The 17,055-nt window shown below is 29.2% G+C and overlaps 2 protein-coding genes and 2 long non-coding RNA genes across 4 annotated transcripts; 2 read left to right on the plus strand and 2 right to left on the minus strand.

The window, feature by feature from the left end:
* Nucleotides 1-405: 405 nt before the first annotated feature.
* On the plus strand, nt 406-3,359 carry LOC105735984 (uncharacterized). Its single transcript, XR_015291435.1, has 2 exons — nt 406-577; nt 3,103-3,359. It is a non-coding gene; the product is annotated as an uncharacterized LOC105735984 (long non-coding RNA).
* Nucleotides 3,360-5,744: 2,385 nt separating this feature from the next.
* Nucleotides 5,745-6,206, minus strand: LOC147657971 (uncharacterized). The gene is made up of 2 exons (XR_015291433.1): nt 6,121-6,206; nt 5,745-6,001 (listed from the first exon to the last, which is right to left on the minus strand). It is a non-coding gene; the product is annotated as an uncharacterized LOC147657971 (long non-coding RNA).
* A 511-nt stretch (nt 6,207-6,717) lies between these two features.
* LOC100872136 (GPI alpha-1,4-mannosyltransferase I, stabilizing subunit) lies at nt 6,718-8,687 on the plus strand. Its single transcript, XM_003695404.4, has 4 exons — nt 6,718-7,142; nt 7,508-7,634; nt 7,776-8,084; nt 8,170-8,687. The coding sequence occupies exons 1-4, from the start codon at nt 7,015-7,017 to the stop codon at nt 8,320-8,322; spliced, it is 717 nt and encodes a 238-aa protein (XP_003695452.2). The 5' UTR covers nt 6,718-7,014; the 3' UTR covers nt 8,323-8,687.
* Nucleotides 8,198-15,104, minus strand: LOC100872015 (putative inorganic phosphate cotransporter). Its single transcript, XM_003695403.4, has 8 exons — nt 14,942-15,104; nt 14,328-14,625; nt 11,415-11,548; nt 10,479-10,779; nt 9,982-10,220; nt 9,748-9,897; nt 9,177-9,554; nt 8,198-8,879 (listed from the first exon to the last, which is right to left on the minus strand). The coding sequence occupies exons 2-8, from the start codon at nt 14,404-14,406 to the stop codon at nt 8,682-8,684; spliced, it is 1,479 nt and encodes a 492-aa protein (XP_003695451.1). The 5' UTR covers nt 14,407-14,625; nt 14,942-15,104; the 3' UTR covers nt 8,198-8,681.
* Nucleotides 15,105-17,055: the final 1,951 nt, after the last annotated feature.

Consider the following 17,055-nt stretch of genomic DNA (forward strand, 5'->3'; position numbering starts at 1 on the left):
GCGATCACAGGCCTTTGTGGACAATGGCAAGGAATAAGCAGAGACCGATCGTGAAGGAGAGTGACGAAAACCCGAAAATATCGAAATTCTCGACCCGACCCGACCTCATCCGACTCGTTTCCTTCACTTTTCGCGCGCATTCTCTAAAAATACCTTAAACATTTGCCCTCGTTCTCCTTAATCGTAAAATATAAATAATAAAGGACAGTGTCGATTCTTCTCGACACGAATCGCGGAAAACAATCTCTCGGTCGATTCGCATCGAAAAATGATTTCTTTATTTTCTTCGATCTCGCGGATGGAAAGAAGGGAGGAAGGGAGGGGAGTTCGGTCAATTAGTCGGTTGGGCGCGTAACGGATGGAAAACGCGTGGTGGGGAGGTCCGACCAGTGGCGCTGTCGCAGCAAGATTCAACAACTATATCGGGCTCCGTCGCGGCTTGGTCGGCCCACGAGGAAGACGATCCCCGCGCATCGCTCTCGCTGACTCGCAAGGAATTTTGTTATCGAGCCACGACCGCCGCAAAGGGTGAGAGAGATCCTATATAATCCCCGTTTTAAGGTAATCGTCCCTCGAGGTGAGTGAAACGAGTAATCTTCGCGATTGAAATGGATGATCGGTGACGAGGCGAGTCGAGAATGGGGCTTCGTTCGAGACGGGCGAGTCGGAGTGAAACGGGAGAGGGAAGGAAGGAGAAGGGAGGAGAATGCGATCGCTGGATCGTGGTATGCGGTATCGCGTTAAAGTCGGTCGTGCGCGCGAATGCGAGCGACAAACGGCGTGGAACGAGACGGCGAAGAAAGAGGCGGCGAGGTTTTTTAGTTGGAAGCACAGGGGCGCACGGCAGAGCGAGAGAGCGGGAGAGGCCGAATCTAGGGATTATTTCGGGATTGGCCAGAGATAAACCGGGCCAACGTCGACCGAACGAAGCAAAACCACGAGTGAACGGAGCCTTGAGGTTTGACTCATCTTTCTGAACTCGAAATTGGCTCCCTCCCAAAATTACGCACAACATAACGTCGTAACGATGATCGAGTATTTCTATATTTCCGTTGTCTTTCCAATCTCTTCCCTCTCCTCGCCCGAGATCAATCGATCATTCTCCTCCTCCTACTCCTTCCCCTTCTTCTCTTTCTTCTTTCCTCTTTGTTCGTTTGAAAACTTTCCGTTTTTCTTTTTTTTTTTTTCAACGTACAACCATGCGACCACGTGCACGATCAATCGATCGATCGATTTTTCGAATTAACCTTCAAAATTTTATCCTTCGACTGTTTAAATCGAAAAGTTCTTTGCTTTCTCTCTCTCTCTCTCTCTCTCGATTGTTGCTAGATTCGTCATTCGAATTTACCTCGAAAATAAAAAACGAAGCTTTTCGTCACGATCGATAGAAAATACGTTAACCTCGTTGTACGATCTTTTTGATCGGGTATTCGTAATTTTTTTCCAATTTTTTTCCCTTACTCGCGTCACGAATAGCTGTAAGAGTTGGTAAGTCTAAGAAAAAAAAAGAAAAAAGAAAAAAAGAGACGACTTATCGTAAGAAATTTGACGCAAGGTCAGGCCGAGAAGCGAAATAGCGAAAGAATGCAGGTTCATAATCGTAGAATGGAAGTTGTTCGCGCGATAAACGGGAAACAATTTGGCTGCGAGACAAGAGGAACACCGGTGTTGCATTACGTCTGGTACGAAAAGGATGAACGCCAACCCAGTATCGACCCACTTGTTCCGATAGGCCTTACAGCCAATGCTCTATTCAACTGCTATTTCGAAATAATTTTTTATAAATAAAAGAACATCCACCCCACTCGGAAGAAAATAATCGGTACATCTTTCTTCACCTTTGTCAACCGTTCTATTTCTTTTTTTTTTTCCTTTTCTTTTTTTTTTTTTATACATGGCGCCCGATCTTTTTCATCCCGATAAAATTCATCGCGAAAACGTTCGTTTAATAAACGATATTTATCGCTTGCAACGAAATCGCTTACCTTTAAAGATAGATGTGTATATATATTTCATTCGCGTCAGTATTCGTTTCGTGTTGACCAAAAAAAAAAAAAATAAATAAATAAATAAATTAAAATACGATCGTTCCTTTTATTTATTGATACTATTATTATTATATATATATATATATATATATCGAATACAGGAAATTGATCGTAATATCGTCATCGTTCCAGATGTCCGCGAAAGCAGCTTTGATCGTTAAAATACGTTCTTAAGAGATATTTCCGAATGATATTTATTTTTTATCGACATTCTCGTTCCTTTCTAATCATGGTATTAACGTATTTACGTAATATTTTAGATACGCGATTATATTTCTTCTTATATTACTTATAATTAAATTATTAACAATTAAAACATATTCCTTTCGACAAATATAAAATAGCTCGGATCGAAGGAAAATAATAAAATTTTATTACTTTATCGGTATTTTCTCGTCAATATTTGTTTCTTTTTTTTTGCAATTATAAAATATATCTTTTCGTAATTTTTGAAAAAGCAAAGTATATTCGAATAATACTTGCACTAGATTATCTCTACTCTATGTTATTTCTAACAAATGTCAAACTATTTCGTATTATTGTTTTACTCACGATGAAACGATTCGAAACATTTCGAAAAATCGTGGATCGTAAAACGGGTAAGATTTTTAAGTACAAAGTACGTATCTGTGAAAAAATACTGTGAAAAAATTTACATTCTTATTCGAGCGTTACACCGAACGATCGAGATAATGCGACGATCAATATTATCGCGGATTATGGCGCCAAATATGTGACAATGGCCGATGTCAGATGCCAAATATGTGATAGAACGATAGGTTAGGCGCCAAATATGCGAGGATACGTATGTTGGAGCGCCAAATATGCGGACACGCGTAACACGCGAAGAAAGGAAACGGCGATCAATTTGCTTCGAATCGAATTAATTATTCCGAACAGAGGGATTTACTCTACATAAACTCTCTCTCTCTCTTTCCCTCTACGAATCTTTAGCATCGATTACGAATTTGACGAGCGATAAACGCGCAAATACATCCGAAGAAAAAAATTATTACGTAATAAACTCTTTTACAAGTGACAAATTTGATTCCAGGTTCCGGCACACCACCTTCGTTCGTTTCGTTTTGGCATTTCTTGTCCCACCTTCGTCATCTTGTACTTCGATTCTTGCTTAACCACCTCTTTCCGTAACGTACTAGGGCTGACAGTAGCTATTTTCGTTTCTTAGCGACAATATACGTGTAGCGGATATGTACATTTCGCTTAACCTTATTCTATCCAAACCAATTATATATAATGTAAATCCGTAAACGGATTTATAATTTATAATATAACAAAGGTATCCTTTTATCTTTTATCGTTTCTTTCCACTTCCATTACTCGCTACTTGTTTTATCTTTTAATTATTATTTTTTTCTTTCTATTTTTTTATACGCTGATGTTATAGGATGGAATACATGTTTTTTGTGTATGTATAATATCGATTCGTTTGTTCGAAATTGCGTTTTCTTAATTAAAAAAATTATAAAAATTATGAAAAAGAAAAAAAAGGAAGAATTCATTATTCATATAGGAAAACAATTCGTTACTTTATTTATAAATTAATTCTTTTTCTATTGCAGAATACGCGTGATACTTTATGGAATTTTGTGTCACGTGTTTTCTGAAATTATCAACTTGAGAAAAGATCAGTGTTTGTTACGCCATCTAGCATGCTGCGATCGAAATACGTAAGCAAAATTAACCCTTCAAGGACGACGTCGCTTGATACATTGCTAATCTCTATTACTAAAACTTCGTTTAATACAATCGTGATTTTAAAACAATTCCTCGTTGGAAATCGTTCTAAAACGCTAACAGAAAAAACGAAGCCAGAGAGGACATAATATTATCCATTGATATTTCTTAGTTTTACACCCTCGATTTTTCAAATTTGATTTCTTGAAACAGATCGCCACGTGAAAAAAAAAAGAATCCTACTCTATGAAAAATTATGACAACTCTATCTATCTTACAATCGATATTTGCGCAAAGCTACTTATTTTATCTAGTTTTATATTTTAAAAAAATAATTCAAAAAAAAATATATTTAAAAAAACGAAGATATCGATACATCTCTACGATTCTCACGCACATAAAAATCTATATTATTTTCATGCTCTAACTTTACGTGCCATTCTTTTGAAATCCACTAACAATAACTAGAGACCATTGCGTAAAAAGCAACAAAATTACATAAATGTTCATATAATCGAAAAAATATTGTTATTATAATTTGCAAGATTAATAATTAATCTTAATCCGTAGTATATAAGGAATGTAATATCATTGTCATAAATTGTAATGGAATTTCCAATCTTTATCGATGGATTAAAACGATGTAATTCAATCTAACACGCACACAATGTGAAAAATTCACTAATTCGTCGTCATTGGTCACTGAGAAATTTTAATAAATTTTAATAATCAATTATGGATCATCATATCCATCGTCTTTCTCTTATCCAAATAGCACCTAAGCACGTGAGTGAGAACGAACTGGCATCATATCCTGGCAACGAACATAAGACATTAAACCTGAAAATCCTGAACTAAAAAGCTTATATATATATATATATATATATATTATATATATATATATATAAACTTTTATTTTGTATAATTTCAAATTTTAATGAATTTATATTATATTTCTATTTATATATCTTTATATTTTATTCTATTAATATGACTAATTTTAATATTCGAGAAAAAGAATCGTTAATCGATAATTGACATAAAATTAAATAATAATGAAAATACTATCATAAATGAGAATATTTTATCAAAGAATATTTTCGAAAATACGAAAAAAACTAATAGGTTTAAATATATTATTCGCATTATCTAGTGTATTACAAATATTTGAAAATTTTTTTATGTTATAAAAAATTCATAATATTTCGATATCAATATCGAATTATTGTTTTAATATTTTTATTATAATAATTATGAATAATATAAAAATTATATACATATTGTAATATATAAATAATAATTTAATAAAAAGAAAAAAAAATAATTACACACATCTTTCCAATAAAAAAATTTAAATTTTACGAAACTTTTTTTCTTTCGTAAAATCTAAAATCATGGTTTTCGTATTTCTTTTTTCCTGCTTAAAATAATTTTGAAATTATTTATCTATTAAAAAAAAAAAAAATTCAATCATTAAGATTAAAATGATCGCATTAAAATAATAATATAATAACCTAAATTATTTTAAAAATTCATAATACGAATTAATGCTAATTCTAAAGATCAATTAGACGAATAAATAAAAAAATAAATTATTCCTCAAAGAATTATTAATTATATCTAATATTCAACAAATAATTGAACAAATATTAATGAAATATTATATAAAAAATAAAATAATAATTGTTAAATAAATATTACAAAATAGATAATTCTTACATCCGAAGTGTTTAACCGTCTCGTTTCGACGACAAAATGACACGCGAGCAATTTCGATGTCAAATTCCAAATTGGAAGGAGAGAGGAAATACACGCTCGACGAAAAGTGTCGAACGTGACACGAACACGAATCGTCAATTTCCCGGTAAGGCTATATTGTAAGAAATGTTTTCACGCTTTGAGGCTTTGAACATAAAATTAAAATAAATACAGAAATAACAATACGCGAGTTGAACGTACGAATGATGCATTTAGAAAAGAAATATGTATATATAAGAATATGTGTGAAATATGTATATTGCGAATTCATATATATTACATATATTACATATATTATATATATGTAAAAAGAGAAACGAAAGAAGTTTATAGTAATTACATTTTTGTTAAAAAAAATAAAAAAACTTGCCACATTTACACGAAAATTGTTGAATTATCTCTTAATTGTCATAATATGTAAAAATTATTACACTTTCAAAATCATCTCGCTTTCGAAGTTACAATCAAAGGATAATCTGCACAAGACGTTTTGAATTCTGAAACAATAATGATTAAATAAACCCGTATTGATTAAACAAGGTTTAATAATCTATAATTAAACTCAATAACCGGTAATAAAATACCGAATCGATACAAATTTTATGTAATTACTCACTTTTACCGGTAAAACGTAACTTGTCACGATACTTTCAACAATAGATTAACATCATGCGCATTATGATGCGCATTGCATTCACTTTGTCGCTGAGTCTTAACAATTTTCTGATTGGCTGGAGCCAATTAGCCAATTACTATTATTTATTTCATGCAAAAATTAAAGTACAACATTTATATTTTAATCATAAATTGCTATACATTAAAGTTTATAATGATTAAAAATATTATAAGAATAAATTATAATTAATTTAATTTAAAAATTATCTAGATTAAAACGTAAGATTGAACGTAAGATTAAAATAAAAAAAAATGATCAAATTTAAAAAGGATATAATATAAAATGAAGGTCAACATAATCTACAATATATTCAAAACATTAAAAAAAGTATACAAACGTACATATAAATGTATAGATTAGTTTCATTATTTTTAAAAATCATTCCATCAAAATTGTAAAATACGTAAGTAAATTAGGATTTTTTTTTTAATTTGATTTGACATTAATTTTCAAAATAAAATTCTAGAGATATTTAATAAATTATAAAATAAATTTCAAGCTATACATCAGTTGATGGTAATTAAAACATAATGTAATGTATTCTTTTTCAATATTGAAATAATATATAAGTACTTAGTAGGTGCATAAGTATGTACATATATACATACTTATGTACATATATACATACTTATGCATGAATAAATTGTACTTGCATATTATGCACATATATTGAAATTATGATTTCTAAAATTTGATGATAAATAAATCTTAAAAATGAATATGAAAATGTTAACGTAATGTTCAAAAAGTTGCATATCAGTGACATCTACCAATTTTTTATAAAAATAAAATGTATTATCTTGAAATGCATCAATTACATATTATATTTAAAAAATGATATTAAATTGTGCTAAACGATATTTTATACAAATTATTTTATTTTACACACTAATTTTATTGGTAAATTGCGATGAATTAGAAGCTCATATTTCGTTAAATGTAGAAGGAACAGGATTTCATAGGTTATGTATATCAAAATACACACACACATATATATATATATAGTAAGAATCTCTATTATTCAAATTAATAAATAATCTGTAACGATCATTAATTGTGAGAATTTAATTAATATCTGTATATAATATTTGTTAATGTATTATTAAATTTATAATTTTCATATCATATTTAAACGAAAATTTAAGAATTTCAATTATCTTTATATAAATTTTTATCATATTTTATCATAAATGAAAGTATATTTGATACATAAAATTTATATATTATTAGAAAATATATATTTAGAAGATATACATTTAAATATCGATAATTTATAAAAATTTGTTGAATATTTTACTTTATTTTTAACAAAAAATTTTATTTACAGAAATTTAATATATCAAATATATATCGATCATTTCATAGAGGATTGTTACATTGCTCTTTATTTGCAACTTCCATCTGCTTTATATGTTGATGTTAATGAATTAAATCATTTAAGAAGACTCGGAATTGTAAGTAGAATAATTTAATTAAATATCATTATAATATATATATGAAATTATTTTGATTCAATCCAAGTTTTATATCTTTATTATTATCTTTTTTAATAAGTACAAAATATCTTTTATATCCCTTATATTCAATCATTCCAGAGCACAGCATGTTCTAGCGGAGAAACCAATGTTGAGTTATTCACTGAAAAAGCACAAATACAAAATATAAGTATTTGTTCACATTTAACTAATGTAGAAAGTACCTTAAAACTCCCAGTACATCAACGTTATCGATATGCTGGTGTAAATGATAAATACATAAATATTAGCTTACCAGATCCAAAGTTGTTATTGGGCTGCAGAAAAAGACTCAAAGAATACAGAATTTCTAAAATTGATTTGTGTTCTCCATGCGTAGATATCGTACCTAAATGGAGAGAGATTCCATACTTGATACTAAATAATAATGTATGTTGTAAGAATATTAAAAATATATCTTATTTATATAACTTTATAAATAGAAAATTGTTGAAATTTTTAATTTTTTTTACAGGATATGGAAAATGAATGGACAATTCCAATTGGTGAGACAACTATGTTACCTCTGGTAACTTATACAACATTGTTATTAACAATATTATGTACAATATTCCTTATACATACAATTTGGAAATCTATGCCTAAACAACATCTTAAGAGAGAGTAACATATCTTAATTAAATATGTTGATATATTATGATCATTTGTACTTTTATAGTAACAAATTCTTCTAAACTTGCATAAATACGTTCATGCGTACTGTTCTTTAATTTAATAAATATTAAATATAATAATATTTATATATAACATAAATATTTATATACAATGCACATTTAAAAATCATATGCATTTACAAATAAAATAATGATACATTTTTCATATGTATTCATAAAATAATGAAAATGATGATATTGAATTGTTCGATCACAGCATCTATAATACATTTTATTAATAGTTATGATAAATATTTATACTGTCTAGCATCATAACACCATCACGATTCTTTTTCTATAAAAAGCCATCTTTTCAATATTCTTTGGTTTTCTGTACATTTCCATTTTCCACCGATGATTCGTTTGTAGAATTCATGGCGATATCTTTCTGTGTTTTAGGATCATTCCATTTTTGAATTTTAGATGTACCAAACACGATAAAAATTAAATTTCCAACGAAATATATTACACTTGTTAAAAAGAATACATTTCTCCATTCTTCAACATTAGTCTGAAAATTTAAATATAGTAAAAATTAATACATTTTATATTTTCACATTTATTATTTCGAATAGTTATATATATATATATATATTCAATTCTAATATATTATATTACTTATCAATATATATTATATCGAGATATAATTCGCGTAACGTTTTTTTTTTCATTTGTTATATAAACAATATGTATTATTTGAAGAATCAATATTGAAAACATAACGATTTATCAAATTTTCATATAATTTAGATACACGAATAATAAAACGTAAATTTTTTTAAATAAATAAATAATATATTATACATACCTTGTCATGAACGATAACACCGACGATTAACGGAGCCAAAATACTAAAAACATTCGCTACGGTATTTATGATACCCATCAATGGTCCGGCAAAATTTGGACTAAGATCCATATGATTGACGTTGTGTCCACAATAAATAGCAACATTGCTAGTAACAGCAATTACTAAAATTGCCACTGCTATTTCAGAGTGGTCTTTGTTAACATATCCAAGACCTATTAATGCGAGCGCTGGTACCCATTCACCGAACGTATTACAAATCTTTCTCGATGCTTCAATAGTGAGGATCTTTCGCTTGATAAGTAAATCCGAAATAAAGCTTACGGGAAAACTAAATAGCCAGGCTGTGAAATATGGTAATGCGCTCATAAGACCATTCTAAAACACGATAAAAAATATTCGAATTAATTCGAAAATTTAATAATATAAATTGTTACTCGTGTTTGGTGATTCTTAATTATTATTAATAAAGCGAAAGATGTATAATTTAATTATGTATAGGAACGAGTTACAACGCTAAATTCAAATTAAAAATTATACGTATATATCGAACAATTTATCTTTTACTTACTTCTTTAATGTTAACCTTAAATACCGCTTGAAAATACGATGGGATTTTCGTTAAAAGCATCCAGAAACCCCAAGTGTGAGCAGATTGAGTAGCCATTAATGCCCACATTGGACGACTAGTAAGTATTTTGATCCAAGGGGTTGATAATTTCTAGATAAATATTATCATTAAATGCGATATATTATATATAATATATGCGATGATACATTTTTTGAATATATTAAATATTCTTACTTCTTCCATTTCTATCATTCCAAGACTACTCTCGATATATTGTTTTTCATCTTGAGGTATATTTGGATGTTCGGCCGGTGACTCGTAACCGATGAAGAAGAACAAAAGACTGGAAACGATAGTTATGCTGCCCCAAACGTAAAAACAACTAGGCCATCCCCAAGGAGAAGCAGCCAATAGACCCGTACTCAGTAAACAAGTTACATTTCCGATCCAACCTCCGGCATACACGAATGTCGCTGAATAAAATCGTACAACGAATACGCATACAATGAATTAATTATAATAAAATTTAACCGAACAAATTATTATTTTAAAAACTATTATTTTATTTTTTCATTCTCTTTCATTCTACGAAAAATAAAATAAATACATAATTATAATTAATATCTACGAAAATGATAAAAATTGTAAGAATTGTAAATATTTATTTATTTTCGAATTGATGAAAGATCAACAATAATAATCAAAATACAAATTCCATACTCGATACTCACATATTCTTCCTCTTTCTTCTATCGGTGCCCATTTTGAGAGCAACGCGTGAAGACACGGAAGAACGGTGCCTTGAAATATACCGGCGATCACTCTGGTAACGCAAAACGCTTCCCATCCTGCGTGTTCGGCAAGCACGGGAATTAAAAGCGTTACGAAACCGCACGCGAATTGTGCCAGTGAGAAAAGTTTATGAGCTCCCCACCGTTGCGCCACCATGCTGCCAATGATTTGCGTGCACACGTATCCCCAAAAAAAGGAACTCTGGATTACATCCTTGATCTTTTCGTCCCATGAAAATTGCTTGAAACATAAAGAAATAATCCAAAGTTAGGAAAAATAACTTTCAAAAATAAAAAATAAAAATTTACTATTCATCAATGGCAATCGTATACAATTTATTTCGTGCACAAATCTATCCATATTTGATAAAGTGATCGAGGTGAAAAATAATAAGTGTTGAACTATTACAAATATAGTTTTTTACGTTGCACAGTAGATCGTGATTAAAATGTACGCATACATTTTCTAGTAGTATGGATATGTGATAGATACGTACAATGAAAAAAAGATCATTTTTCGATACCATAGCATCGAAAAGAAGAAGAAACTTATTACCGAACATGAAAATAACGATCGCGTTGATTACGTTCGTATGCGTTTATAAACATATTTTACAATAGAAGTAAAAAGAGGTAGATATTAAAAATAGTCTTATCGACCGATGATGCATTTTAAGAATTTTTGTTTATTTAAGATACGATAAAAAATGTAGCGTGATGCATTTAAATAGATATATGGAAAAAGATTCTTAAAACCAGACGTGAAGTAAGATTATACGTGATATATCTATATTGTACAACTTTTCTGGAATAATTAACGAATGAAACAACGAATACGAATGGTAAGCAGACTCAAAGATGAGAAAATAATCGTACTGGAAAAGCAGGATTTGCAGTGGAAGCATTGGTCATAGCTTCTAGCGTCACCGATGTGGTCACCCTAATGGCATAGCAACAGAAGAAACCCAAAGCCATCAAAATGCCCTGCGTGTGTCTACATCCATACGATGCTGTAAATTATAAATTGAAACGTTTATTAAAATTAAAGATATTAAAATTAATTAGAAAATCGTTTATTCCTTTAGACGTTTTTAAATGTATATGTAAAAGTAGAATGTTGTAATATTTATAATGTTTTATCAAAAAGTAAATGACACCATATATATATATATATATATTGCTACGATTAATCATCTTATATTCGCATTGAACCGAGGATGATTAACGACAAACAAGATTACATACATAAGATTTGCGAGTTAGAAGCATTCCTGAAATTGAAAAAACTTCGATATCTTTCGAATTTTTCTTCTCGATTTTTTCATTGGTTCCTGTAGCTCTTGTAATATCGATTTAATTACTTTAAAACACTTTTATCATAAATTTAAAATGTGTTTAAAATAATCTACGTATATCTATTTGTGTCACGTTGAAGTATTTAAATATTCAAATTCTTTTGAAAAAAAAAGTTTATGCGATGAAAATACGAATAAATGTTTTACTTAAGTTTTCGAATATCAAAATAATACGAATAAATACGGGAGAGACGAAATATTGACATCGCAATATAATTATATATATTCTGTAATCACCATGGATTATTCTAACAAGATTACCTGAAATAAAATATAAATAAATTGGAAAAAAATAAAAAAATAAAAAATCATTCCAAGAAATTGATTCTAATCTTAAAGCAAATATATGACAAGATCGATTATTATTTTAGACACACGACAACAAGATTGAACGCATCGAATAATAAAAACTTAGAAAACGTAGAAAACGATAGGAATTTCTACAGATCATTCGTGGAATTTCCCTTGTTGTTGTTGAAAAAATTATAAAAATTCATGACACAGTATTGCAATACAATTTGTTTGCTTATTATTCTTAAACTCAAATATAAAAAAAAAATAATAATACAAAAAATCGAAGAAATTTTTTTTATTACTGTCTCATTAATACTTGGTTAATAATGGTTGGTGATTAATTGTGCGAATAGTGTGAATTATGCATGAGCATTAAAAATACACGATATCTAAGTGTGTATATATATATATATGTATATATACGATACAAAGTTTCTTTATAAAAAAAAAAACAATATTGTTCTTTATAAGAACATATTAAGTTAAAGATAATTACTATATAAATCACGATAAATGTCTTTGAAATAACTTTATAAAAATTTAGAAAGTTATACTCTCGAAGGATAAAACGTAGAAAGTTTTAAAGATATTCGCTTGCACGTGCTTTTCACGCGGTCTAATCATCACACGCGCGATTACACTTATTGAAATCACAACATTTCAATGTCGCAACATGATTCTTTTTTAAATTTTTTTCTATTTCTTTTTCCTATTTATTCCGTTCTCTCGAAAGAAATTGAAATAAAAACAGAACGAGTTACACGCGAAAAATATAATAATTATCTAAGGAAAAGTTAGTTTTTAACAACAGCTTTTTATTAAAAACCTTCGATCGATCGAAATTGAATTTTATTTACGAATTTATTTAGAGATTTCGAGATAGAAATAGAGAAAGCTTCGTTCGAACTATACGTATAGATATATGTAGATATATTTGTTTGCATGCTAGATATTAGATATATCGCATATATATATAAAGTATCTTATACATATTACATTTTTCTCTTAATTCTGTAATACAAAATTATTTGTTTTATTAATCAATAGATAATTTAATATCGTATCTAAATGATACATGTTGCATGTTTTAAATCGTGATTTATATCTGTCGGTGTTCAGTCGGTAGTTTATTCGATAATGTTATCGTGCAATCGAATCGTAACCGTTTTAAAAATGATGATACGATTCAGAAGCTTTGAAGCTAAGCACTGGAAACGAGACGGCGTTGCATTTTATATTTCTCGCGCAACGCGGGATCTCGAACAATGCGGAGAGAATGCGGACGAGTATTCCACATTTCTAGGACATCGCGAGAAATCTGACATTGACGAGCATGTTGCCGTCATGTCTTGGAATTCGTAACGATTCGTCACGTATTTATGCCACGCACGTTGCACAAAACACACTGTGTTCTTAAGCGTCCTCGTAATTAAAAAACCAGCATTTAATATCGTCGGCCAGAATTTATAAATCGTAAAAAATATCGTAAACGATATTGATTCGTGAATGAAACAATTCTCTTCGCTTTTACGCGTGAAAAATGTATGCACGAAAAATAATTCCGTCTATCGGGCGAATCTATCGCCACAAGACGAGGCGAATATCTCTGTTTAATTTATATATAAAGTTAATTAATAAAAAGAGGCGAAATATATTCAAAAAGGAATTAATAAACGAAAGGTTTGATCTTGAAAGAGGATCGAACGAAAGGGATGCGAGGAAAATAATGTTGACGGATAAAATAATTGCGCGAGTCGAGGGAGGGAGAGAAAACACGTGAGAAACGCGATTTTATAAACGAGGGCAAACGTTACCAATCTTTGCACAAGCCGCGACAAATCAAATTTATATTCGATCGATATCGCGATTTATCGCAATTTGATTTTCGTCCAGTTTTATCTCTTATGAAACGATGATCGATCTTATTATCTCGTCTATATAAAATATCTACTTGTACGTATTTCTATTCACGTAATTTGTTTTCAATCGGGAACATAATTGTATGTATACGTGTATGTATGTATATGTACGTATCATATCCGAAAATTACGTACGTACGCGTTTCTTCCAACAACTCGAGCGTATCACGCGTATTTATAAATGAAACGAGTGGATAAGTAGAGAGAATAAAAAAATGTACCTTTAGGTTTAGATAACGATGTCTGTATCCGTTCCGAGATGGAAACAATGGACACCCTTTTCGTCATACGGGAGGTCATGTTTATTAACAAATCGATAACCGAACGTGTACACGAGTTGTCAGGTAGGGTCGTCGCGTAACAAAGTAAATCGCAAAAAAGACACTACGATCCCTCGATCGATCGATCGTGGTTTTATAGTCCATCACCGAAAAGAGTTTCTCCCACTCTTATTTTTCAACTTGCACGTTCTGCATGCGTATACACAGACAATAGTATATTATCACGTTTCTCCCTTATCTAATTGAAAAATTTTATATGTATATATATTATATATACATGTATTACATAATATATATATTATATATATACATAATATATATATATATAGCGTAGAACAAAACAGATATTTCAAAACATTATTATATTATTATAGTTAGAAAATATCTAACAAAAAGGAATGAATGTTACAAGGAAAAACAATTTACGAAGAGATTTCTAATCCAAAGATTTATGGATTAGAATGATAGATCGGTATTGACAAAGCAAATGTTACGATACGAGTGCCAATATTCCTGATTACGCACTACGCGTTTGACTAAGCACTTTTCCCTACTTTTTACTTTTCGACGCGCGACGCAATGATATATCGATATTTCGAATCAATTTTTATTATCCACGTGCGAGTAACACGTTTCGACGATATCTATATATATATATAAAATTCGAATCACGAGATTTTTCTCAAACCGTTCGTTTACGTTTCCTCAAATCAGACTAAATCCTCCCCCACCCTTGTTACAAGTTTTATTCCGTTTCATTCCTATAATTATCATCTTACGAATAATTGTTTATCGCGGACAAGTGCAATGAACCATCGAATGTAACCGTTCTTTCACGATATAAATACCATAAATGGAAACAATGTATTTATTCATCGGAATGAAGATATAAAATAAAATAAAAATCGAGATGCTAAAACGAACGATAAAATTTTGTATCGCGAATCTATATCTATGTATATGCATATAAAATATATGTATCTTTATTTTTTAAAAGATATATGTACATCGATTCGAACGTATAATATAATATCAAACGTAAAAATTCCAAAAAATTCTCGTACATGTATCAAATTGTAAATATCATTATATACACATTACATACACGTATACGTATATAGAATAAAATTGTCGATTACAATTACATGCGTAACTCATCTGATCGAACGATGATCTGATCGATGGATATTCCGAGATAGGTGCACGGTATCTATTCGTTATATAGTATACATATATGTGTATGTATATATATATATTTGTAGATACGTACGTATTTATTTATACGCCAAGAAGACACGAAAAATCACAAAAATATCGCTGGAACATTAGATTGTTAAGGTTATAATCGCACTTGCACGTGTCATTGTACCGTCGATCGTATTACGTTCACGTATCGATCGAAATGGATGATATTTTGAACAATATTGGTAATTACGATAAAATCGATCGTAAATTTCGACAATTATTATCGATTTTTCAGATCCCATTATGTAATAATTTTTGATTATAAAGATTCGTATCGTATGATCAAATGTCACGTGTTATAATGAAAATACTCGAAGGGTTGTGCATCTCGTTAAAATGCGAAATAACGAAAAATTAAATTATATGTAATATTCATCGTCGCTCAAACTCTCTTTTACATCAAAAAATTTTCGAATCGAAACATTTTTTCATACATCGACAATTGAATAATCAACGACGATAGTCAAAATATTATTCTAATATCTATGAGTGCAACGAGTATTATATCGACATCTTATAATCGTATATTGCAATTATACATCTATTTATGATACGTTTTTGTTTTTTTTTTCTATCCTCTTTTATATTTATTCCTCGCACATCGAACAGAAAACATAAGAAAATAATCATTTTACGCACAAATTTAAAACGAACGATATTGTGTTACGTTGCGTAAAAGTTCATTTATAAATTTTATAAATAAACTTTTTATTTTATTAATTGTAGTATATCTATAATATATTATAAACATTTAATAATAAGAGTAAAAAGAATTTTTGTCGCAAATTTTTTTTAACAATATATGTTAAATATTGCTTCGAATTATTCGATATTATAAATATATTGCGATAAATCTTTTAGAATTTAAACGTATTTATAATTAAAATCAAAAATGATAAAAATCTGCAGTTCGAATATGTAAATTAACGTAAAAAAAATTGCGACAGTGTAGCGTATGATTTATCGTATCATTTAATGTTCATTGCGATGTAATGTATATACATATATATTACATAATTATTATTATAAATTAATATAAATTTTATAATTATAAACGTAGGAATATCAGTATATAGGTATCTGTATCTAATCGAGCAGAAGAAAATGGTATTTTATCAATATGCATATTTACATCGAACGCGATATTAAAGGATATTAAAAGGATATTTTTATAAATATTGCATCATATAAATATTCATAATATAATTTTTTATTTTCGTTTCGTAAAAATATAAATTAAATTAAAATTGGTCATAAATTTCTCGTAAAAAGCTATCATTTCACAAATTGTACCAATTTCTTCTGATTTAGATTAAATAAAATAGTTTCCCTATTTTTTTTTTTTTTTTTTTTTTTTTACTTCAATTCCACTAACTTACGATACCTATTCAATATTATATACATATACATATATATATTACTA

The sequence above is a fragment of the Apis florea genome, unplaced genomic scaffold (genome assembly GCF_048593485.1).
Source record: "Apis florea isolate Af1SG1 unplaced genomic scaffold, ASM4859348v1 contig_2492_pilon, whole genome shotgun sequence".
In the NCBI taxonomy this organism is placed as follows: Eukaryota; Metazoa; Arthropoda; class Insecta; order Hymenoptera; family Apidae; genus Apis; species Apis florea.